Source organism: Tyto alba, unplaced genomic scaffold (genome assembly GCF_018691265.1).
Source record: "Tyto alba isolate M040663 unplaced genomic scaffold, T.alba_DEE_v4.0 Super-Scaffold_41, whole genome shotgun sequence".
Taxonomy (NCBI): Eukaryota; Metazoa; Chordata; class Aves; order Strigiformes; family Tytonidae; genus Tyto; species Tyto alba.
In genome coordinates this window covers 22,424,504-22,448,969 of record NW_024881317.1, presented here as the reverse complement: position 1 = coordinate 22,448,969, position 24,466 = coordinate 22,424,504, and the positions used below count along the sequence as shown (strand labels likewise).

The 24,466-nt window shown below is 41.4% G+C and overlaps 1 protein-coding gene across 9 annotated transcripts in view; it reads left to right on the top strand.

The window, feature by feature from the left end:
• NEO1 (neogenin 1) overlaps positions 1–24,466 on the top strand; it is a 208,409-nt gene that overhangs the window by 137,792 nt on the left and 46,151 nt on the right. For 5 of the 9 annotated variants that reach the window (XM_042803976.1, XM_042803975.1, XM_042803982.1 and 2 more), the window contains exon 8: positions 20,746–20,965. In XM_042803976.1, coding sequence (XP_042659910.1) covers positions 20,746–20,965 — 220 coding nt within the window. The remainder of the gene's footprint in view (positions 1–20,745; positions 20,966–24,466) is intronic. The other 4 variants (XM_042803981.1, XM_042803980.1, XM_042803983.1 and 1 more) reach the window with 1 other exon arrangement.

The following is a 24,466-nucleotide window of genomic DNA, read 5'->3' as shown; positions in this document are numbered from 1 at the left end:
AAAAGGGTCGTGCTGTATGCAGAGGGGTGACTTGAATGCAGGTAGCTTTGCCTTGGAAGCAGCAAGGAGCCAGCTGAGAGCTTATGCCTAACACTCAGAGGATGGAAGGACAACATTGTCATGTGTGCCTGCTAGAGACCAACTAATCAAGGGGAAGAAATAGATTAAGCTTTCTTTACACAACTGGAGACTGCAGGCCCTGGTATTTATATGGCCTTTTTAACCATCTGGTATGTGTTGGAATGGCTGTTTGGTGGTGTGACAGGTAATACAGGGAGTTTTCAGAGTAGGCCGAAGAGAATTTCTTGACACGGGTTATCTGTGGCTGATTGGATGACTAGTAGAGGTGGTGTGCTGGACCTGCTCTTTGGGAACAAAAAGGGACTGATCAGATATAAAAACACCAGAGCAGCCTTGGAAACAGTGGTCATGAGATGCTTGAATTTAGGCTTCTAAGAGAACTGAGCAAAACAAATAACGGAATTACAGCCTTGAACTTGAGGAGAGGAGATTTTGACGTGTTCGGGGATCTTTTTGATAGGTTCCCGTGGGAGATTGTGTTGATGGCCAAGAGGCACAAACCATTTGATCCTGAAGGACGGTTTTCTCAAGGCACAAGAATGGTCTATTCCAAAGTGCAGGAAATTGAGCATGTGTGTCTAGGAGACCAGTAGGGATGAAGAAGGAGCTCCTAACTGGGCTCAAACACGAAAAGGAAGTACATGGAATTTGGAAGCAAAGGCAGAAAAGTGAGGGATATTGCCTGGATGTGCAGGGATGGAACTAGGAAAGAGAAAGCTCAGCTGGAGCCATTTCAGGGGAGTTTATGGAGCAAATCTGCCTGGAAGCCATGTTATAGGTACACAAAAGAGATTATGATGACTGGGAAAATCCAGCGTGGGTTTACCAAACTGTGCCCAAGTATCCAAATAACCTTCTCAGATTAAATGGATGGCCCTGTGGTTGAGAGGAAACAAGAGAATATTGTTTACTTTGCTTTTAGCAAGGCCTTTGACACTGTCTCCAGTAGTATCCCTGAAGCTTAACTGAGGAAATACAGACTGGACGGGTGGGTGTGGGGAGATAACTGGCCCACCAGGCTCCCAGCCGCGTGGTGAATGGGGTTGAGGACTCAGCAGCAGCCCAGGTAATGAGTGGCATTACCCAGGGCTCGATACTGGGACAGAAGAGAGGGTTTCATATCCCCACCAGTGACCTGGCTGACAGGGCAGAAAGCACCAGTAGCGGGTTTGCAGGTTATAGCGGATTGGGAGGAGCAGCAGATGTGCTGGTAGAGGGAGGGACCCAACAGGCTGGAGAAAGGGGCTGGTGGGAACCTTAGAGTTCAACACTGACCCGTGTGGAGTCCTCCGTCGGGGTCAGAGTGACTCCATGCAGTGGTAGAGGCTGGCCGCCAACTAAGCAAGCAGCTTTGCAGAAAAGGATTCGGTGTGGTTGTTTCCCCCTGCTTGGCTGCTGGTGAGACCACATTAGGACAGCGTTAAGCTTCCCAACACAAGACAGACATTGGTATAGTGGAGACCTACCAAGATAATTGGGGAGCTGGCACATGTGATAGATATACTGAGATGTACTGTGACTCTGAGAGAAGTGAGTTTGATTAATCCTGAAGAATGGAAGCCTGACAACATCTTACTGCTTAACCAGCTGATAGAGGTCATAGGGGAAATGGAGGTAACAGGAAAAGACTGCAAAAAGGGAATTTGCGATCAGAGAAAACAGTTTCACAGTGAAGGTAGTTACAGTTGGAACAGGTTGCCCAAAGAGGTTGTGAAATCTCTGTTCTTGGAGATACTTGAGACATGCCTAGACAAGGTCCTGAGAACCTGGTCAAAGGTGGTTCTGCTCGAGCAAGGGGTTGCATAGATGAACTTCTGAGATTCCTCCCAACTAGTAGTATTGTATGATTCAGAAAGACTGTTGGTCTGAGAGGTGTGAATGGACCCCATTTATCTCTTTGTGTGTAGTCTTAATGTAATAGTCAAAATATGACAATTTTGTGGTATCTATTTCCCTGCTGATCTCCTTGGGAGAAACATAAATGTCTGGTATTGGAGGCAGTTTGACATTACAAACCAAATTTGCTTAAAGTATAACACCACTTCAGTTGCACTGTATGATATTAATTCCTCTACTGAATTGCATTATGTGAAGCCTAATTCTGAGACGGTTTTAAAGACGACATTTATTGACCTAAATTGGTGCTTTCTTTGTGTAATTGAGTTCTGTCTAGGACCATTGCTGCATGAATAATTTCATTTTATGTTGGTAATTTTCTGCTGGAGTTTGGCCATGAGCTATCTCAAGTCTCAGAGCAGTGAAGTGAGGTGGACAGGACTCCTGGCAGGGTAGGCTGGGGGCTTCCCTGGCCCACAGCAGGGTGGTGAACATCAGAAGTCTGATCAGAGTTTTCTGAAATCAGCACATTTCACCTAAGATTGTGCTGAAAATCTGGCATTTCTGTACTGCGAGTGGTATTCGATTGAGGTTACTTCGAGCTGACACAGACTCAGAAATTTCAGCTTCTAAGAGTGGAATCTGATCTACTATTTCAGCTCCCCTAGTCTGACACCAATCAAAAATGTTGCCAGCTATAGTTGGATTTCCAACTTCTTGTTAGACAAACCTTGGACCCTTTTTGCTTAACTTGTAGAGTGTTGAACTTTGGCTTCTTTCAGGCTGCTTCTTCACTTTGACAACGCACTTTGAAATTCTAAATGCAGCCTTTGGTGCGCTTGCAGGCCTCCTGACTTTGCATTTGTTTAAACCTTATGAGCCTTTGTCTCTGCTCCATCATCTGGATTGTTAAAAAAAAAAAAAAAAGTGAATCATACAGAACTTGGCATCCGCCTCCTCTCAATATCACTTTTCCTTCTGACATCAAAGCACTGGGAACTATTGTATGTATGATTTTCGAGCATAGTTATGAATCCACTTTTGTAGTAGCCTTATCTGGGAGATACTTGCTTGCTTTTGAAAATGTCATGTGAGGCAGTGTCAAAAGCCTTGTTTAAATCAAGGTATATGAAATACTCGGTGTTTTCCATATCTGCAAGTTCTATTATTCTGTTGTAGGAGGCAAATCTAAGTTCTTTCGGACAGATTTTAGCTTCTGCTGAAAGAAATTAAAAAGTTGGCACTACCAGGCTTGTGCTTGGATTTTAAAAACTCTGTTGCACTTTGGGATATTTTCCATATGTAAAAAAAAAAATCACATAAATTGCATAAATTTAACTTCTACCCTTGTCTGGTTCAAGCCCAGAGGCAGACAACTCGCATGTTACTTCAGGACCTATTTTGGATGATTTCACAGAGATCAAATGTAACTTCTCAGGCTCTCACATCTTACAAAAGTAGTTTTTTAGACTATTTTGTATGCAGTCACATACTGTGAATCAAGAACGTTTAGTGTTGTTGTCAAGGTAATACAGTAAATATTTTCTCAGTCCATGGAATTCTGTGGAGTTGTTGGAGACTAGAGAAGCATTTGAAAAATATGCAGGGTATTGTGGATGAAATGTCAGAGCAAGATGAAAAAAAGTTCACTGAATAAAAGAGGAGGACTCTGCTGGGTATTCTTCTTGAAGACTGTTCTATTTCTTCACTCAAACAGAAGTGTCTTCATGTTCCTTCTGTCTTATACAATTTTATGCGTCTTAATGCAAGAAAAATTGGAAGAAGTCCCTGTACTTCACATGAGTGGCTTTTAGAAGTCTTAGTGTCTACCAGAGAAGAAAAGATTTGTAGATTAAAACTGAATAGTAAAGCTACAAACCCTTGCAGACAAGAATTCAAATTTTCTGTAAAGAGGAAAAAGTACTTGAAAGAAATGAATCATGAATCTCAGGGGAGCAGGAAATAGTAATGAATCCGACCGCAGGTCTGTGCAAAGGCATCCTGGTTCTAGCTCAGAGGGCAACTGAGCACCACACAGCTGCTCAGTCCCCCCTTCCCCCTCAGGAATGGGAAGGAGAAAATAAAGCAAAAGGTGTGGGAATTGAGATAAGGACAGGGAGGGGTGACTCAGCTGTTACTGTCACAAGCAAAAGACAGACTCATTAGGGGAAGGGAAAAATCCATCGATTTAATTCAAATGCTAACAACAACAACAACACTTAACAGAGAGAGTAGGACAGTGAGAAGTATAACCACATCTTAAAAACACCTTTCCCCCACCCCTCCCTTCTTCCCAGGCTCAACTTTGCTCCTGATTTCTTTCCCTGCTCCCCCGAGTGGCACAGGGGGCAGGGGATGGGGGGGGTGCGGTCAGTCCTGCTGCTCCTTTCTCCTCAGGGGAGGACTCCTTGCACTCTTGCCCTGCTCCAGCGTGGGGTCCCTCTCACAGGAGACAGTTCTCCATGAACTTTATCCGACATGAGTTCTTCCCACAGGCCGCAGCTCCCTCCAGGCTGCTCTGATGTGGGTCCTTTCCACATCTTGCAGTCCTCTGAGTGCCAAACTATAGTAGTGGGGGCTTCCCTCAGAGTCCTGGCCTCCTTTAAGCGCAGTCACCTGTCCCAGCGTGGGCTCTTCCACAGATTTCAGGTCATCCTGGGCTCCACCACAGACCTCCATGGGTGGTGGGGGAGCGGCCCTGCCATCTCACCACGGGATACAGGGGGCTCTGCTCCGGTGCACCTCCTCCCCTTCCTCCTCCTTCCTTCCGCTCACCTGCAGTGTTGCATAGGTGTCCTCCTTGTAACTCCTCCTCACACGTCCAGATTCCCCTTCTCCAATACATAATAACAGAGGCGCAGCCACTGTCACTAAATCACTTGGCCTTGGTGCAGAGGTGGGTCCCACTTGGAGCCGGGGGAGCTTCGAGAAGCTTCTCACAGGGGCCGCTGCTGTAGCCCCCTCCCCTGCTACCAAAAACCCCGCCACACACAAACCCAGCACAAAAATGCACCCAACTCTGTTTACCAGATTGAAAACCTGGTGAGATGTGAGAGACACCATCTTGTCTCATAGGAGGAGAAGATCCAAAAGTAGGAGGATGGAAAATCCACTATGATGAGTATCTTCAGAGACAGGACTAGCAGGGAAATCTCCTCTTCCCTTGAGAAATCTCCCCACTCTTGTCTATCATATATCAACATATATCCATGTGGGTTTTCTTCTCAGCAGACTTAAGGCTTTGTTTAATGTAAGCAACCGGTTGCCATATTAAAACATTCTATTCATGCAGTGTTTGTCACAGTTTGTCAAAACTGTTTCTCAAATGTAGAATAATACTGGAGGTTTTGGGACTGTAATATTTGAGCCAAATATCTTCTATATGACATATGCCATTGAAAATAGTTTGGCTATTTGGAGCAGTTACTGTACTATAAAATCCATGTAATTTCCTCATTCACCGCTGTACGTGCACAGAAGCTTGCTTCTCTCCGGTCGGTGTGCGCACACATATTCACATGTACAAAAAGATGTGCATGCATAAATGCTCATCTTTTTAAGTTAAAGAGTTCTAGGATGCTGTAGATACTACAGTTCTGTGAAGAACTTCCAAAGCAACAAATGTAACAAATGCAACCTCGATACTGATGGCATAATGAAGTTTTAAAAAGATAATGACAGTGCTTGTGTTATATGTAGGCAAAAGCTTTTCCAAACTTGCTGCCTCAGTCACTGTCATATACTATCAAAATGGCTTCATATGAATGATAGATGAACAGCTTGTAAGTCTCATTTTGAAAGTTGTGTTTTAGGAACATAAACAGCATCTGAAATCTCAAACTGACTTCAAACAGTGTTTTGTAAAACCAAAGCCAAAGTCTCAGAATATTTTGTTACTGGTTGTGTACACTTCATTGCTAATTTTCTGTAAACATAACAGTATGTTCTCCTTTTTAATGCTGAAAGACTTCTTTTTTTGGTTTAATTTTGATTTTAATTTACATTTCTTAGCTATTATTCCTCAGTGAAAGTCAGCGTTTGTGTTTCTCAGAGCTGCATCTATGTTCAAAATTGCCAGAAAGCTGTTTTAATTCAGTTAGTTTCATTTTTTTTTTTACTCAATTCCTGTTTAAAAAATGGCCTTTAGTTATTCCCTCTTTATGGCCCCTGCTTATATATAGGTTTATTGAGAAGTTGAACTGATTAAACTAAACCACACTAGATCTCAAAGTTCTTGAATTTTGACTTCATGAAAGTGGGAGCTAAACAGTTCTCATATTCAGCGTTCAATAGACTAGTCATGTTTGAAGTTGGCATGCGCTTTAAATAAATTGCTCTAATTTGGATTAAATTAGTAATAGATTAATGTTTGCCAGTGTGCAGTGAATTGCAGGAAGGCATAACAAAATTTATAGGATGCTTTGATTGTGCTTATTAGTTTTCATTTCTTGTTTTATGACTGTATTTACAGTTGACTTGGCAAAGAAATCTGAAACCTCATGAAGGTATTCATATCAGATTGTGTGCACCACGGCTTAAATTTAAGGCTGCTCAGTGCAAATATGGGTTACAGTGATTGCTACTTATGCAGTTATACTTTGAAACAGTTGGACTGTCACCTGTTTAATTTTGGTTTTCATGAGTGAAATTAATGGTTAAAAGGTACTTGTGTTTAAAGAAATTATATGTCATGTTGTAGAGAGGAATAATACATAAGGAATGTTAGGTGGAGGCAGAAAAAGAACCTGTAGGACCAAAGAACTTCGATGTACTTCGAGAAACATTCAACACGTTATACACGTTTTCTATCCTTCGCCTGTATTTATTCGATATGTATTGCACCACAGTAAAGGTGGAATTAAATAGGATGTGTATACACTGTACAACAACTGTGAAACAGGCTCAAAGGCTTTGAGTCCCTGTTTTATATCACTTCTGGGTTATCATGAATTCCCAATAGAATTTCTTGGTCCAATAAAAGTCTCTTTGCCACCAGAAAGGCTAATAAAAGCAAATACACTTACCACAGTATCACTTGCCAAATCCACCAATTTAATTTTCCATTTATCCTCTTATATTTTATGTAATTGTTGTTTCTGGCAGCTTGGCTACTGCCTTACTGCATAATATATTGTCAGCAACGGTTATTACAAGGAACCAAAGCTGTGCAGCTCTGTAATGGTATTAAGCAAATGCGAGTGCATTCAGTGTGACCAGCTACAGTTGTTGAGTGACGGTTGATTGTTCCTCTGCCTATGTATGGCTTCTAGTTCTAGGTGAAAATAAAAATAATCAGGAGGAAGAACACAACTGTAGGAATAAGACGCATTCATTGTATCACGATGGGTGTTTGTTGTAGTGGGTTGTGTTTGTTTCTTGTTTAGATGAAGAGTATAATGGCAGGATTAGCTTGAGCTTGGTATCTGTCATGACTACCGAAGGCATTTCCTCTGCCTTTAGTACTCATAAACAGTTGTGAAGATTGACAGAAGTAGCCTTAATTTGTAATTGATCCTAGCCTCATGTTGTAAAGGAAAATATCAGATTTTGTCAGTCTCGCACCAGAGGGGGGGAACAAACGTGTGGATATGGTCTTAATTGGTTGCTTATATTTCAGAGTTGCTAAATTATACGGTAATATCAGAGACAGCTGAATGCCATTTGGAGAAAAAGAAGGAGGATTGGTTTACAGTTTGGTTGCATATGTAACAGGATTCGTACAATTGCATATCTGAATCTGGGGGAAGACTCTTTTACCTCTGATGTCAAGTATTTTTCCAGAAATCTTGACAAGATAACCGAAATAGGCTTATGGGCTTTATACCATAAGGAAGTCAAGTAAATCTAATACTCATTTTTAATAATGCACATTGAAAATTGCCTAATTTCATTATTGAAACTAACTGCAGACTGTCACTGTTCTCACTGCATTACAAATATCTTGGTGTGGTATTTTCGTATTTTCTTGATTGTTTCCCCTCTCCTATTGCCTCTCTTCACCCCCATAAAAGAAACTAATAATTGCGGAGCCAAAGCCTCTGAAAGACAAATGGATTCTGAATGGTTTTCCTGTTAACACATTATCACTGAAGGTGCTAAAGGAATATAAGTAGAAAGAGGAAAGTTGTACTTGGGTCTGCTTTTCTGAGTCCAAGTCAGAGCTGACAGGGGCCACCGTGTCTCAGCAACAGACATTTCACCTTGGGACTAGAGTCAGTGTCCTCTCTCATTCTGTTCTTCAGCACCATTTTACATATAACTAATTTTTCATCTTGCTGATTGGGAGTTTTTAATGGTGGGCAATGACCAGAGTAATCCACATTTAAAATGCTGCATCTGTTGCTACAGGCTCCATCAAGTGCATTTGGGGAATAACCTCACATTCTTGTGTGCTGTGATGTGCATTTCCAAATTCCCAAGCCTCTGTGCTAGTGAAAGAAGTTATATTTTGAATGTGCAGATGGGATTTACTATTTCTTCTAGAATTAGAAATGTAAAGAAGCAAAAGAACATTATCCGGCTCTTTAATAATAGAAAGTAAAAAAAAAAAAAAATCTTAATTAAGAGTTCATTAGATTGGCTTTTGGTCCTTTCTATGAATTCCCAAACGTCCTGATACCTCATTAGTTTCTATAAAACCGGTGGGTCTGAGGTAGCCTGTAAGTAGTTAGCAAGCAGAGCAGCAGAGATCTATGCTCTTTGACAGAGAAGTTCAGTAGAAATGAATGTAAAAACCCAATACCACATCTAATAGTGTTGTTCTATACGTGGGAATAAATCTAAAAGAGGAAAGGTGGGGATTGCTTGGTATCTTCTCTCCCTTAAAAAAAAATGAATTGTATGTAGCAAACTAAATGAAAGAAAAATAGAGTGCACTAGGTATGTGTCAGAAACAAGTAGTTAAATAAGTATATGTTTGATAAAGATATTAGCAGAAATGAGCACAATTTTGACATATAAACAGCTTGTTCAGTCTCATCTGTTGCAACTTCAGTTTGCCAGAGTTGTTGCTGTGGAGTTGTTTAAAGTGTCAACAGATCCCAAACAGAAGGAAATTATCATTCACTTCCAAGTTACTTCTCAGAGAAAACCATGTAGGTTAACATTCAGATAAATCCTGTGTGTACTGCAGCCACCGCTGGACTGGCACACATCAGCTGCAGATATCCTAAATCAGAAGATGCTTATTTTATCCAGAGGGAACTTTGAGGAGCAATGCAGTCATTTAAATAAAATATTTCAGTTTAAAGTCAAGGGTTATCAAAGTTATCTACAAGAAGCAGTGTTGGACAGTAGCAGGAATTGAACCTGGTGGATTAACAACTGTAGCTCGAGGATGTGTTAATTTATTTCAGTTTAGGCTGTTACTGAGAAAAGAGAGAAAGGGAGCGATTACCCGGTGGCGTTTCTTTGAAAATACATCCTTAAATAATCAAGTAGTGTGGTTTGAACATGGTGCCAGTGTATTGGTTCTGCTCTGCCATCAAAGCAGACATTTAGTCCAAAATCTAGTTGGTTGAAATTCTTTTTGTTAATAATTCGTAGTGTTTACAGAATTAACAGCATCTGTGGCCCTGTTACCTTGGGTGTGCAAAAAGTGGGTGAAAACTGAAAAAAACTGCAAAAAACATGAAAGGTGAGATTGGAAATGAAGGCATGGGGAAGTGATTTGCTTAAGGTGATAAAATGAGTTATTGGCAGAGTCCCGGTGAAACTTTAGACTGGGGGAGCAATGTTGCCTAACTCTTCAAATATGCAAATGGCTCCAAATCCTGTAAAAATGAACACTTTCCAAAAATACATGGTATTTTTATTAGTACCTGTTCCATAAAGAACTTTGCTCAAATATAGCACATCTGGTTTTGAAAGAAAGTTATTGCTTTCCTGTTATTATTAAAGTCAAATTACAACACATTGTTTCAGGCTCTACTGTTCTTGAGGGATTTTTATTCTGCATGAGAGTTAAATTTATTAATAATTACATTACAAGAATAACCTATACAGGGTTCTTTTGGAGCATTTACGTGCGTTTTTATGGTCTTGGGTTCCATATGTGTATTCTGTTTAGGGGTTTTGACTCTATTCTCACGGAGTGGTAGTTTAAAAAAAAAAAAAATAAATTTTTTTTACAATTAAATATTCACTACTGAGTTTTGAGATTAGGTCCATCATTGTGCAATATGTAGTTATGGTTTAAATTTCTTTCCAATAACAAAATCTGTTGACAAGTAGTTAGCTTTAAACGCCTCAGGGATAGGTAGAGCTATGTTTGGCTTTTCTCCTTCTTTTTTTATAGTCAGAGTCTCATGATCAAAATGCATGCAGGGCTTTTTTTTCTTTACATCCTTCCTCCAAACACTGGTATCTGATCTAAACTGTGGGGCTCCTGCTTAGGTCTGTAGGGGAGGCTGCCTTCCTCTGCGGACTCACCGCTGCGTGTAATGCGTCAATAAGGTCTGTCACGCCTTTTTAATGCTTGTTTTATGAGACAGGAAAAAATCAAATTGTTTCCTCTACACCAAAGCATTTCATCGTGAAATGAAAATGGGAGGAGTGTTCTTTATCAGAATGGATTTTATGACTTCCTTTAAAAAACAGGCTCACGGTCAGCGTGTGTTTATCGGTATATTTATATAGTCGCAATTTATTCAGTGCCCATCAGTGTCCATTTTACATTACAATATAGAACCAAATGAATGCTTAAAAATCCTAATCAGTGGGTGTTATTTAGGAATTTGTTTGTTATATATTTTAGTGGTGAGCTTTTTGCAAGTAGTATTCATTGAGTGAAGAGTAACAGTTCTCATTCCCAGCGGTAATGTAAATTAAGCTAAGGCAATTTAATAAAAAAAAAAAAAAAAAAAAAAAAAAAAAAGGCATTTTGCCTGCCTGCTTTAGGCAAAAAATGTCAGCATAGAAAAATAAGAAAGGAAACATCTCCATTTCATTTTATGAAGAAAATTAGAGTTGCTTTTCTTTGGAGGAGGGTTTGTTCCTCAGGACAGGGGATTGCACTTGGTTTTTAAGTCTGCTGGAGACAGAGCTGATGCAGTGAGCTGTGTTGGGTTCTTGTCCTCAGTCTTCTTCCTTCTTTGAGGTGATCAAGGGAAGTGCTTGTGTGAAAAAGCAGTTAGTTGATTCAGGGTGATAAAGCAGAAAAAAGGTTTCTAGTCCTGAGAAGAGCAGGGTGATTAGGTCCCGGTTTAAGCCCTCGAAATGGCTTCCCCATGGGCTGGGCCGCACACCCACCTCCCAGCTAGGAGTGGGCGCTCCTCTTAGCCCGGCTCACCCACAGGGCTTGATGTTGTCCGCGGCCCCTGGGGCAGCTCAGTTAAACTCTTCTTTGTTTCAGGCAACAGTTTCAAGTGCAGCTGAGACCATCTAATGGCTCTTTCCATCCCAAAGGGGAAGTCTCTAGTTCTGCCACCTCCTTTGAACCCGTCCTGGTGTCTGTCGTGCCCTTTCAGCACCTTCAGCTCTCTCGTAGGCTGCACGGAAAGTTGTAGGCTCTTGTTTTCTGGACTAACAAGGTGAATTGGGTTTGGGGTCTGGTCTTAAAGCCAATACAGGGCTTTGTGTATGTGTATATGTAAGTACAGCTAGTTCTACAGCATGCACGGGGCAGGTGGGAGGGGGGAATCTCTCCCATTCAGCAGACATAAACTGCCAGACAGCAGCACCTCGTTTTCCCATCAGTCATTGATTGTGTATTACGGTCAAAAGTAGTTAAAATACTACAGAAGTTAAAAGCATTGGCTTTAATAAGACCAGTATATAAGTGCATATTAAAAATGCCCAGGCATGAAAATTGCTGGCAACTTGGAGGTTTCTTTTGCCAGGTAGAGTGGTGAAACAAAGAGGCACTGAGATACTGTTGCTATGTGAACATGTAGTTAAAAAAAAAAAAAAAAAAAAAAGAAAAGCCACTGTAAAAATACCATTATCAAAGATTCTACTATTTTTTTCTCTGTTTTGGTACCAAATGTCTTTTATATACAATGGTAAGCATCATTGACGGATTTTCAGTTAATCCCAGCAAGTAATGTATAAAACATTGCATTACAAACCATAAAAACTCTGTGTGTTTTAATTTCTGAGCCCATTGTCCCTGATCTCTTATATACCACTGTTGCCCAGTCGTGCAGGCATGAGGCAGCCTTTACGGGGTCAGTTCCTCAGCAGATGTGCTTCGCATTTCTGACTGGGTCGTGCAATTTTAATTTTAGAAGTAATTTCAAGGTTAGTAGGCTTTATGTCCAGCTGGCCACAGTTGTGCTTTCTTGTAGGTGTTGGTCTGAATGTTCTCATGTGTTTTCTTTTTCTGACAGGTTTCTTTATATAGCAAAATCACACACAAAGTTCTGCGGTTTAAATTAGCTCACCATGTGCAATTTTGTATACACCTATTGATACAATTTTGAATTTTCTCTGAAATACTAAATTTTGTTGCCTTTTTACAGTCACGTCAAGCAGACATAGATCTGTGTCTTATACCAGGTGAAAATGAAGGTGCTGGTGGTTGTTATGAAATCCAGGAGATTCAGGAAATGTATGTTTTATTCTATACAGCAGAAATCAGTTTAACACACTCTTCTTTCCATGTCTGTTTATTCTCTTTTTCAGTTTTGCATTAAAGCACCTCTTAGTAGAAGAACAGGGGTCTGATAGATTTCTTTTAATTAGTTCTTCCATGGGAAGGAGGTAATTCAGTTGTTCTAACTGATCTATTGACATGAAGTACCAACTTCAGCGTTGTGGCCATTTGTCCTATAAGAAGTTATTAGGGCCAGTTAATGTCTTTTTCTTGGATTATGGTATCAGGCAAGGAACTACAAGGAGTTACAAGATGATGTCCCTTCTGCCATAAATTTATGATTTAATCATTTGAAGAAGGATGACGGTATGATTGAAAACAAAGGGGGAAAAAAAAAAACAGGAGAGAAGGCAAAATTTTAAATGATAGTTGTATAGCATGGACTTACTCATTATTTCACACTTACTATGTTGAGACCAGTTACTGCTCTATTTTTGGAATACTGTGAGGGAAAGCATACAAAAGAAAATCAATGGGGTTTGACTGCTTATGAAGTATCACAGCTTCTTAATCCTGGTCAAAGTTGAATCCACCTGTTCTGAAGCAAAAGGAATGATATCATATACTAAAGCTTAAATTTAGGAAAACAGTGCATTAGGTAAAAGAAAGAAAAAGGTTAGAAAGTCTTGATTACCTTTCTGGAATCAGTCAAATGGTGTTTTATGTGAAAAGTATTATTTATCAAGTAAACAGTTTTATCCAAACACCCCAAGTCAAAATTAAACATTTTGGTAGCTCTGAGGTGTTTTTCTCTTACACGGTTAAAATATTAAAGGTGTTTAGTGATCTGAACGTCCTAGGTCATGTTTTTTCCAACAGGCTTTTTGGCAAAAGAGAAATTTGCTATTTTTATTTGTAGTAGGTGAAATCAAATATTTATTTACATTTAAAAGCTATAAAATCCACTCTGAGGTCCTGATAAAGAAGACTTTCTTTTCTTTTAGTATTTATTAACTCTCTTATGCCCTGGATTCCTCAGCTGTCCCCATAACCGATTCCTGCTGGCCAGAACTATCTTGTTCTCCAGTTGCTGCATTACCTATGTCCTCTGAGGGTGCATCTACTTAAAAGTTTCCATTTCCCTCAGGAGAGCGCCCATGAAATTTCCCACCCATGCCTGCTCCTCACCCATGGAATTACACCTCAGAGTAGCCTTGGATCTCAGTGTCTTTGGAAGGTAACTAAACTGGAAGATGCACTCTGGTCCCTGTCAGATACTCAAGGCAAGAGCTAGTCTAAAGTGGAACCTATAGAGTCCATACGGTGTGGGTGCTGGGCTCTCAGAAGCCGGTGCCTCTCCTGCCTTCCGATGTAGACATAGCCTCAACCGTGGACCAGAGATCCCCGCTGCGCTCCTTTAACAGGCACTCAACTGTGACTTTGTGGGCAGTTAAATAGGGCCAAGAATAGTCTAAATATGGCCGTTAACTAGTTCTTAAAGTGCTTATGCATCTGAATTCCATACATTTCAATAATACCTTCATGAGGTAGGATGTAGCCGTGGCATACTCATATGAGTATGGGTATGCCACGGCTACTTATGTGGTAGCCAAGGGAATTGGACTCGTCCCAGGTCATTCAGATAACAGCGGCAAAGCTGAAGCAGATAAACATTCCTATTCCACCTTTCCTTTGTGTAGTATTTCCGATGGTATAATTGGAAAGTTATTGCCCAAAGCAGGAGGAAGCCATGAATATGCCAATAACGTGCCACAGGATGAAAAAAGGAGGAAAAAGGAAATCTAAACCGGAGGGGCTGGACAACATGGAAAATATTTCTAATAATTAGCTAACAAATAGAGCATTTCGGTTACAAGCTTTCAGGTGTGGCATGTTTGACAGAGTTGTTTTTAAAAGATCACATCAGCATCCTGAAATGTTGGTGGTAGAATAGCACCGCAGACACGCGGTCAGATTGTTTGTTATCTTGCCGCAGCGAATTACGCTAATAGCAGCGGGGGTCATTTTTTATACACGTTTAAAAGCTGGGTACCACATTAGTGTAGCGAACTGATAGACGCCCTTAGCTTTTGCCTGTCAGACTTTACCAGCCTCATGTTGGTAAAATTAAAATATTGTGCTTTTGCTGGTAAAGGATTCAAGTTGCAAAAGTCACTGGTGTTTATTTGTTTGAGTCCAACTCCTTGTGGGTATTTGTGCGCTCCCCAGAACATTTTAATAAAATAGCTTCAATAGGTGATGTGTGATGCCTGCTCAGAAGAAACCCTCAGAAAGAGCTGTTTGACAGAAGGGATTTGAGCAGTTAGCAATCCAGATGTGTGTCCCTGCGTCTTTGTTCTGCACAGCCAAACGAGCTGGGAACCTTATGGTTTTCAAAACACAGGTCTGTAGGGAGGGAGAGAGAGAAGGAATCTTCTCGTATGCTGTGCCGGTGGGATTCGTGCTAGGGCTGGCTCAGCTGGAAGTCTTGGTGTTGCACCTGGGCAGCACAAATGCACAAGGCTTCCTCTTGGAATCCCATATAAAGTACATGTACTGTGGGTAGCAATAATTTCTAGGGGAAAGTTAAGAGAATCCTACTTCCACACTTTTCTGCCATGCTGTCGGTGGATTGCTGGATGTCCTGCGATGATTTGGTTTCAGTAGTTGAACATTACCTGTATTTGTTTAGTAGTTTCATCCTCGTTCTGTTGCCCGGGTTACTGCATAAGCATTAGAAAAACTATTGTGCGAAGCAGAAAAAGGACTGCTTGAAATATTTTGCTTTGTTTCTAACTTATTTTTATTAGCTTTTAACTTGGTTAGAAGCAGACAGATAAATCAACTGACTTTCCTCGTCTATTGATTCAGAACTGAAATTGTGTTGCGACAGTTTTAATGTGTCCTCTCAGCAACATTTATTTAAACTTGCTCTCCCCCGCTCAGCCCCTGACTGCAGTGGAGCCACTGCTTAAGGAGCGATTCGTTTTATGTCAGCTGTTTTGCTGAATGATTTCTTTCGAATGCTATTCAAGACAACGTGCTGTATCTCGGCTGTCCAGCCTTTGTGTGATACCAGATTGAGAAAGGATTTAGTCTTGATCCCTTAGAAAGACATAATCTCAGAAAAACTGGTATATCAGCAGTGGATGAAAAGATAAACCTGTTGTATATATATCTGGCATGCAACAGCATCCTTGTTTTTTCCGTGTTTTTAGCATGTCACTTGCTGAATATACATATTTTATATTTTTTTTTTAAATTAGGTTAGTGTGAAATTGTGTAGGAATAGGCCTGCAAAGAATATTCCAGAGCATAGTTACTTTTAAAAAAGTGATTAAACGTGTGGTAGAAAGAAGAGACTTGTTTTACATGTTACTTGTTACACCATGCTTAAAAGCTTGAAGTAATAAAGCTGTTCCCTTATTGGCATTAAAACTAATTTTAGTGTAATTACTCATTAACACAGCTCGGCACTGCTGAGCATTCTGCTCACACGGCTGTGTACAAATCAGTTTGTAATGGCACTCAAGGCATTTTGAGGAAGGATGAGGAAAAAAGGAAAGGAAATAACCTAGTCTTCTAAATACGTTCCACAGCTATCAACGGTACCAAATTGCTACCAAGCTGGTATTTAATTGCAGCTTTCAGTGGGTGAGTTTTCTTGCCTATTCGTTGCTTACCTTGCTCCTACAATTTACAAGTCCTCTGTGCTTTTATTTTGCTCACAGTTTATTTTTCAGACGTCACTATTTTTTTGTTGTGTTTGACCAATTTACCTATAATGCTGTCAGAAGGAATATTTCTGGGTTTGAGTCTTGCGCAAGGATAAAACTGGGTTTCTGTTCATCTGAGAAATCTTGGCAGCGCTCCCAGACTCTTCATTTCAAGGCCTGCAGGTTCTTCTAGCACTGTGTGCAGGTCACTTAAGTAAAAGATGGATCTTTTCCATTATAGAGGAAGACAAATACATGAGTATGTGGGATGTGGTTTAGATTAAGGAGATGGATTTTAAAAATTTATCAGGGGAGTAATTTTCCTTAGAGAAATTTCAGCATTTTGTTTCAATTTAATTATTTTTAAAATACTTGTATTACATTTTAACTAAATAGAATGATTTTTAAAGATAGGCAAAATGCATCCTTTGCATCAAGAACGTCTAATTTGAAGCAGATCACCCAACAATATTACCGAGATGTGCAAGAGAAACCGAAGTATTAATGTAAGGTGGTGGAAGATAGGTGGTTTGCATTTCGAGTGAATAGGTATCCCAGCTCTAAAAAGACAACTGCTGTACTGGAGAACGGCACTCTCGTACCGTTCTTTGGAGTTTTGTTCTTTGTAAGTTCATGCAGTAGAAATTTGTCTCCTGCAGTCTTTCTGGAGTTAAAATGAACAACTGAAATGGTGGTTATAAGGAGTTTCTGTATTGAAGTAGCCACTGCCTGTTGTGCTGGATATGAAGTGTTTTAACTTTCTTTTTAAAAAATGGAAGCGTTTCACGTGTTAAGTAGTTCAAATAAATGTGTGAAGCAAGCAATCGAGTTCACCGGAATGGTTCAGAAGATGCTACTTCAGAAGGCGTTTGGCTGCTGCAGCTGTAAAATCCAAGTTTGTTTTTATAACAGCTTCCCTATAAGATTATTCCTCACACTGTTTCATGGTTTTAAATAATATTCTTAATGTAGTTAGCTAATAGAAGGGTAGGAAATGAAAGCTCTCTGCAAGAGAAAAATAGTCAGTTGAAGTGTAAAGTGAAATTTGAAATAAAATGGGAGTCAATCGAGCAGACACTTTTGGAAAGATGCTGAAAACTATGGGCACTGAGGAGGTTTTTGCAGACTACCGTCACCTTGTTCCCCCGTGGCAGCATGATGTGGAAGGAGTAAAAATAGGTGCAGTGAGTAAGTCTCCAGTCCAAGGGAACTATTAACATGGACTCAATTTTAAACATGGGAGAAGCCTGGCTGACTTAACTGGGTCCATAACTGAGACACTGAATTGACACTCTAACTGTCACTTAGGAGCAGAGAGGTGATAGTGGGGAAATCCCCTGACCCCGACGGAGGACTCCACACGGGTCAGTGTTGAACTCTGAGGTTCCCACCAGCCCCTTTCTCCAGCCTGTCGGGTCCCTCTCTCTACCAGCACATCTGCTGCTCCTCCCAATCCGCTGTAACCTGCAAACCCGCTACTGGTGCTTTCTGCCCTGTCAGCCAGGTCACTGGTGGGGATATGAAACCCTCTCTTCTGTCCCAGTATCGAGCCCTGGGTAATGCCACTCATTACCTGGGCTGCTGCTGAGTCCTCAACCCCATTCACCACGCGGCTGGGAGCCTGGTGGGCCAGTGATCTCCCCACACCCACCCGTCCAGTCCAGATTTGGCTTTCCCAGTTCCACCTCTGCATGCCTGGATGGTGGCTCTGCATTTCGTTTGGTTAGGCATTTTAGTCTCTGGTTTTGCGTCGTTTACACTTTCTGTGCTTACGCTGGTCCGGGAGGAGTTCCCCGTTCAGCCAAACTGCCTTCTTGCTGTGCACATTTGTTTTCTTGCATGTAGGAAAATGGATCCTTCAGGGATTGTGAGCAGTTTGTCCCTGAAGATCAGCGAGCTCTCCTGCTCTCAATTGCCTGTGGGGGCAGCCGGCCGTGGGATTGCACTTGTCCTGTGACTGTGCTCAGATCTCTTCCCCTGTAGTTCAGTGTCCTGATCATGCCAAAGCCCTTCCTCAGTTTCCTCAGGATCTTAAATTCTACCATCTGAAGGTCATTTCGACAAAAGATGCAGGACTACCAAATCTCTGAACAGAGTTTCCTTATTTATGAATAGCAAATGGAAGGAGGGCATCTCTCCTGCTGGGTCATCCAGCACCGGTGTCAAGTTGTCCACAACACGTTTTGGCGTTCACTGCTTTGAGAAATGGTGATGTTGTAGGTTGGAGTAAGGTTATAGCGGTAAGTGTAAGTGCAGACAACTTTAGCTAGAATATTTTCTGCTCCGAGATGTGGCTGTTGCTGCTTGGTATGCTGGGTTGTACCACGGAACAAGGGATGAAGCTGTGTAATGAAATACGCTGTACCGAGTAGTCTGCAATAACAAGGTTATCCTTGGGTCATAGAGGCCCTGTCTGAGTCCAGAGTAAGAGATAAAACGTGATGTGTTTCTCTAAGAAATCAAATTATGGGAACATAAAAATAGTTTAGATTTTGCAATGAATGTGAAATTAATGGTGTGGTCTATTGATCGGAAGGGCGGTGCTGGAGAATACTTAGTTGTGGCTATTACAGTATGGAAAAGATAATTAAGAAGATATTCTTGAGTACTTGTTTTTCTGTGGTCTGTGTTTTCAGTACCAAAATATGTGAGTTCCTGGTTCTGGGAGTCTTGCAGAGTCCTGGAAAGATACAGGTATTGAACTAAAAAGTTTTGATTTTCAGTATGAAAGTGTGAAGCAGCATGGAATTGAAATGTAATTGAATCGGTGGCTGCGTTTACACCAGTACTTGCTGGGGGGGGGTGTGTGAAACTTTCCCAGTTGAGGGGATGGGCAGTATCTGAGAGAGGAGGTAAAACATGCAGGAGGGCCTCAGGAAAGGCGGGAGGCACGGCGGGGCCTCACCGCTGCTGGGCCCTGGTGCCGGGCAGCCCAGCCTTGGCTTTGCGGCGGCGCGCACAGCCGTGTCGGTGTGGAGCTGTGAAGTGGCTCTCGGTGCTGCCCACGTGCTTCTGTTACGTTGTGCAAACCCGGTAAAAGAAAATGGTTTGTTCTTCCAGCATTGTCAGTAGTTGCCCAAGAGACAGAAATGAAAAAAAAAAAATGCGAGATCTGACAATTCGAGACCTGTGTGTGAGATGATGCTTTGGTTGACAACGTTTTTTTAGGATTTAAAATCAGGTCGGTGTTGATGATAGACACAGTGCAGCTGAGATGTTCTCAGTGTGCCTGCGTGGAGGTTGGGTTGTTCAGATAACATTTTCTGATTTAGCCAGGTTTTTTGTGTGCAGTTTTCTCCTTGTCTATCGAGGTACAAGACCACGTATTCTGATGGTATGTTAGGCGGAGATGCTGCAGCTCTCAACAAAAGCTCTACTAGTTCTGTGCTGCTTTCTGGGGAAACTCGGAGCCATTTTAGTTAGTTTCCATAATTAATAAGTGAATAAATGTATTTGGCAGCCTGGATTCCCGTGTGGAAAATGTCATCGGGTGGCTTAAGCTTGGTAAATAGTTAAGAATCCAGAAAAATTCAGGGTATCCTGAGCTTTAGGGTTTTGTTACTGATTGTACTTCCTGTAATAGTCTCTGGTAATTGGGGTCCAGCTGCTCGGAATATTACTGTTAGATTTGCTGGATGGATTGCTTTAATAGGATTTGGAGAACAGCTATTTGTACATTGCATCTTGTGGTGTTAACTTGCCAACCTTTTAATGCAATAATCCCAGACATTTATCCTAGCTTTATAGTAGTAATACAGGAAGACGTACATGACTTACCACCAAAAAAATTTGTAAAGTCTTCGTATAATATGAAGCAAGAGTTGTTTATGCATGTTAGTATCTTCATAAAATGATGTAACATATGTTATGAGAGGGAGGAAAAGCACTGAGGGAAAGAAAGCAGTGACCTTGGTGAAAGTTAGGAAGTCAGTACTTCCACTGCCATACCGAGTTTGTCACATCTTACCGCTGGCAGTAGGAGAACCCAGCCAGTTCAGAAAGCAGTTACCGTGTGAATTCAGTGCTTGATTGCACAACCTTGGATGTGTTTGCGCTATTTAAATGAATTTTGTGTATTTGTCTGTCTTTTTTTTTTTTTTTTTTATGATTGATAATAGTATAAATTTATTCTGCATGTTAATGAAATAAAGTAGAAAATTGGGTCGGGATATATTTTTGAATGGATAATACAAGTTGAGTTTTTTATTGGTAAACGTTTGGTATTACATCTGGTTTACAAAGAAATGAAAATACTGTTTGCTGCTGGTATGTCCTCTTATGAGGTCATATTTTATCCTCAGTTTTCACCCTTCCCTTTCCCTTGCCACTTCCATTACAATGGAGATTTGGTCTGCTTGCACGACAGTGACGTGTCCCTTAATATTTCCCATTAGTTTTCAGTAGTAACCTTTGCCTGCATGTCAACCTTCAGTTTAATGGCCTTTTTTGTGTGTGTTCATTTTCTTTTGTTTCCCATCGTGGTTTTGTTTATTTCTTTTGTGTTTTTTTTTCTGTTTTCTTTTTTTAAACCGTGGTGATGTTTGCCCTTCATATTCCCCAATGTTTGCACATGACAAGATGTTGCCATCCCAACATTACCTCCCACTTCACTGACCAGTGCCACTAATGACCATCTAGCACCAGCTACAACAGGACCGTTGCCTTCAGCCCCGCGGGACGTCGTGGCCACCCTCGTCTCCACTCGCTTCATCAGACTGACGTGGCGGACGCCTGTATCGGACCCTCAAGGAGACAACCTCACCTATTCAATCTTCTACACCAAGGAAGGTATAAACAGGTAAAGATCTCGACGTGTGAAATGGGTTGTGCTCTTTCACGACTCTTCTTCACAGCGGCTTTGCTTGGAATCACTATAAACCTTAAGTCTCTCATGCTCCCAAGTCTTACAGGCTGCGGAGTCCAAGGGCTTGTGTTCCCTTCCCTCCTGCACCCTGCTATGAAGAAGTGCATTTTTATTTGCTTTGCTGCTGCAAATACGTATTCTTGTGGGCACTGCTCGCACGCGGTTTTGATTGACTGCAAACAGTTGCTACCTGCTTTCAGCAGACTGCTTAGAAACTAAGAGCAAGCATAGACTGTAACACCTCTTCAGGAACACTGACACTGCTATAAATGCCATCCCCAGCGGGCCCAGAAACATCCTCCAGATAAACCACCTGCTACTGAGAGCGAGCAGTCTCTTCGTGCTTTAAAACGCTGTAAATGTGGGCTGATTCTAGAGAGAACTGTGTGGTAGGTGTTGGCCAAATGTCCATTCCCTCCTCGTGATCCCTGTAAGTAGAAATTTCGTGAATGTGAAGCATTCATGAGGGGGTTTTTTTGACCTATTACCTCAATGGTTTGGTTCAGTCTACCTGTTTTCCTTCATGGTGGGATCTGCTGCTCAGAATTAGTTTCAAATTGTGATAAGTTTGAAGACGTTGGAGCTAACAACAATTTTGAGCAATGCTAAATTAATTGAAAATTACCTTGATTAGTAGATTTATTACTCAAGAGAAAATTTTCTGTCTACTTACTGACTGGAGTGTGAGACTCAAAGTCATTTGAAGAGAATATAAAATGCACCACTATTTATGGTGGATTGTCACTTTCTTAATTTTGTGGGTAGACATCTTGTCCAGGCTTCTGAGAGTTGAGGCAATTAGTAAAATATTCTTTGCCTCACAGATGCTGTTTTTCTACTACTTCCTTACTTTGGTAATATTCTGATTGGAGATATTTTAAGTGAGATAGGAAAAAAGGTGAGATCTTGCCAGTCATTCTTGCTTCTTGCCTCTCCTCCTTCACATTCCTGGTTGTAACCACTCTGCCTTCTGGGTTTTTAGGAAGTGAGTTGCTGGAGATGGCTTCATGCCTCTCTGTGTGCAGCTTTTGAGGAGAAAGAAACACAGCCCCTTCCACTACATACAAGGCTATGGAAACCTAGAAAATATTACTCTTGGGCCAAAAGCACGTGCAGAACAAAGAGTAAGAGGAATCTCACGATTTGTGGTGAATGAATTAGGAAATCACAGGACAATCTGCAGAAACTGCCGTTTCCAGTTCTTGCGCAGCAACCCCCCGGGTTTGAGTTAATGGAGTCCACAGAAAGTTTGCACAGCAACGTACTTAAGCTGGTGCTTATATGTACGCAGGTGCTTTCATTGACTTCAATGAGATCTTTGTTTGCTTAAGTGTCCTTCTGGATCAGGGTTCAAAGCAGGCTCTGAAAGCATTTTATTAGCACATACAGTTTTCTCAACTTTACCACTCCTTTGCTTTTTGGAAGTTTGGTGGGTTTTTTTGTTATGCCTCATAAAGACAGTTGGTATCACACATTTCACAGACCGGTATGAAAATGCTGTGAAACCCTGCCTTTCAACATGGATTTAGAGAATGAGAACAATAACGTTTAAGAAAAAAAGAAGGAAAAAAAAGTTCTGTTTACCGTTTTTATGTTACGTGGTACGTTTTGACCGGTTGGTCGGACCTTGTGGAAATGTTGGTTGGTTATTGAATAAAGAGATAGATGACTGTGACGCACACGCCTAAGCGGCTGGAAATCAGAAGATTTTGAAGTTAAGCTTGGATTTGCAACACTCCTTCCTTCCTCAGCATTATAAAACGCTGCTTAAATTATCTCTTTGTAGTCCTTGAATTATACATGTTTGTAGATCTTTATTGCAGTTTTGAGTGCATATATACCATCTCCTCATACTATCATATTTTTGCCTGAATGTACCATTTTCATTACATGCTTTACTGGATCCTTTCAGTAACCTAAGTGTTATCTCTTCCTTGCTTGTATTTGAGCGGTGCTCAAACTAGGTGCTTGGTTTATTTACCTTTTAATTCAGGTTTGTGAAAAATGAAAGAAATACCTGTAACATCGAATGGGTTAGCTAGATATTCTGATACCTCTAAACCATATTTAAAGTGCCGTAGAGAGTCATCATCATAGTGCGAGTTGTAGGAGCACTTAATCCCTCTGCAGCACACGAGGCCTGTGGTTGCTGAGGTATCAGCTGCCTCAGCCGCTGCTGATTTACATTGCTTTTATTTTTATCGGTTCTGTGAAAGGAGATACAGACACACGGTGAGGTGTTCCTTAACTTTGCCCTCCGAACTTATTTAGAGGACCGCCAGAGGACTGGAACGTGGCTTGCCCCCCGTGATCAGGGGGCACTCCCGTGCCCCGTGTCAGCTTTACGCCACCAACTGCTTTGGGTGCCGAGAGGTGCCCTCTGCCCCCCAAGAAACGATGCATTTCATGTTTTAAACTCAGTGTCTGCTTGCAGAAAAGTGTTGGCCCCTAAGCTGAACGTTACAGAAGATTTGTAAGCAGCAGCAAACAAGGAATTACAACAAAAATGCAAACGCTGCTGAAGTTGCAGTGGTTGCTTTTGTCACTTCTGCGTGATTGAAGCTGGGTTTGATGGGATGTAGTGTCTGCTGAGGAGTGAGTGAGGATGAAGATTGGGAGGACTTCAGGTTACTCTTCTGACCGAGCAACTGAAACTATCCATGGGAAGAGGAGCACCTCAAAGCATGGAAGTGGGCTGTGAAGGCGGCTTCTTTCACCGGCGAGTGTCACCGGCCGGTGGCGTGTCTTCACGCTGGCTTGAGGGTGGCAAAGGGGGGGCTGTCAGCGAGGCAGGGACGCACGAAGGAAGCGGGTGTCCCGCGGCTTCATTGTCACACCTCCAGAAGAATTGAAGCGGTCTGATCCGGTGCGAATGACTGTCTTCCTTACAGATTGTGTAGTTGCACGGCTGTTTCATCCTTGTGTTAGGTATTCCAAATGGAAGGCAGTTCCCCTGAAAAGGGGTACGAAAATTCAAATGTGTTGGGGGGGGGTAAAGGGAGATTTGAGTCTGTGAAACTTTAGGCAAGCACTCAGGCTTCAAGATCTGGACAAAAATAAAAGAAATAGCACGTTGCTGGCACAAGGTGGTAAATTACACATGTGAGATAGTCAAATAATATTAAACCCATGGCTCAACGTAGTGTGCTTCAAACACAGAAAATGGAGTTTAATTGTGTGTAATCACACTGTCAAAACGTCTCTCTGAGCTCACTGCCAGGCTCTACAGCTGACGTGGCTGGCACAGACAATATTCACTTTTTAATAATTCCCTGAAGGTTGTTTTTGTAAATTTAAGTGTAACTTTAAGGTTCACATTTCCAGATTAACTCTTGTTTCTGGTTTTGAACTGTAGGCTTTTTCCCGTAGGTACTTGATAGCTATTTTAAACCTTAACTCTAGTTTACAAAGCTCTTTAATTGGGGATTAAACTGG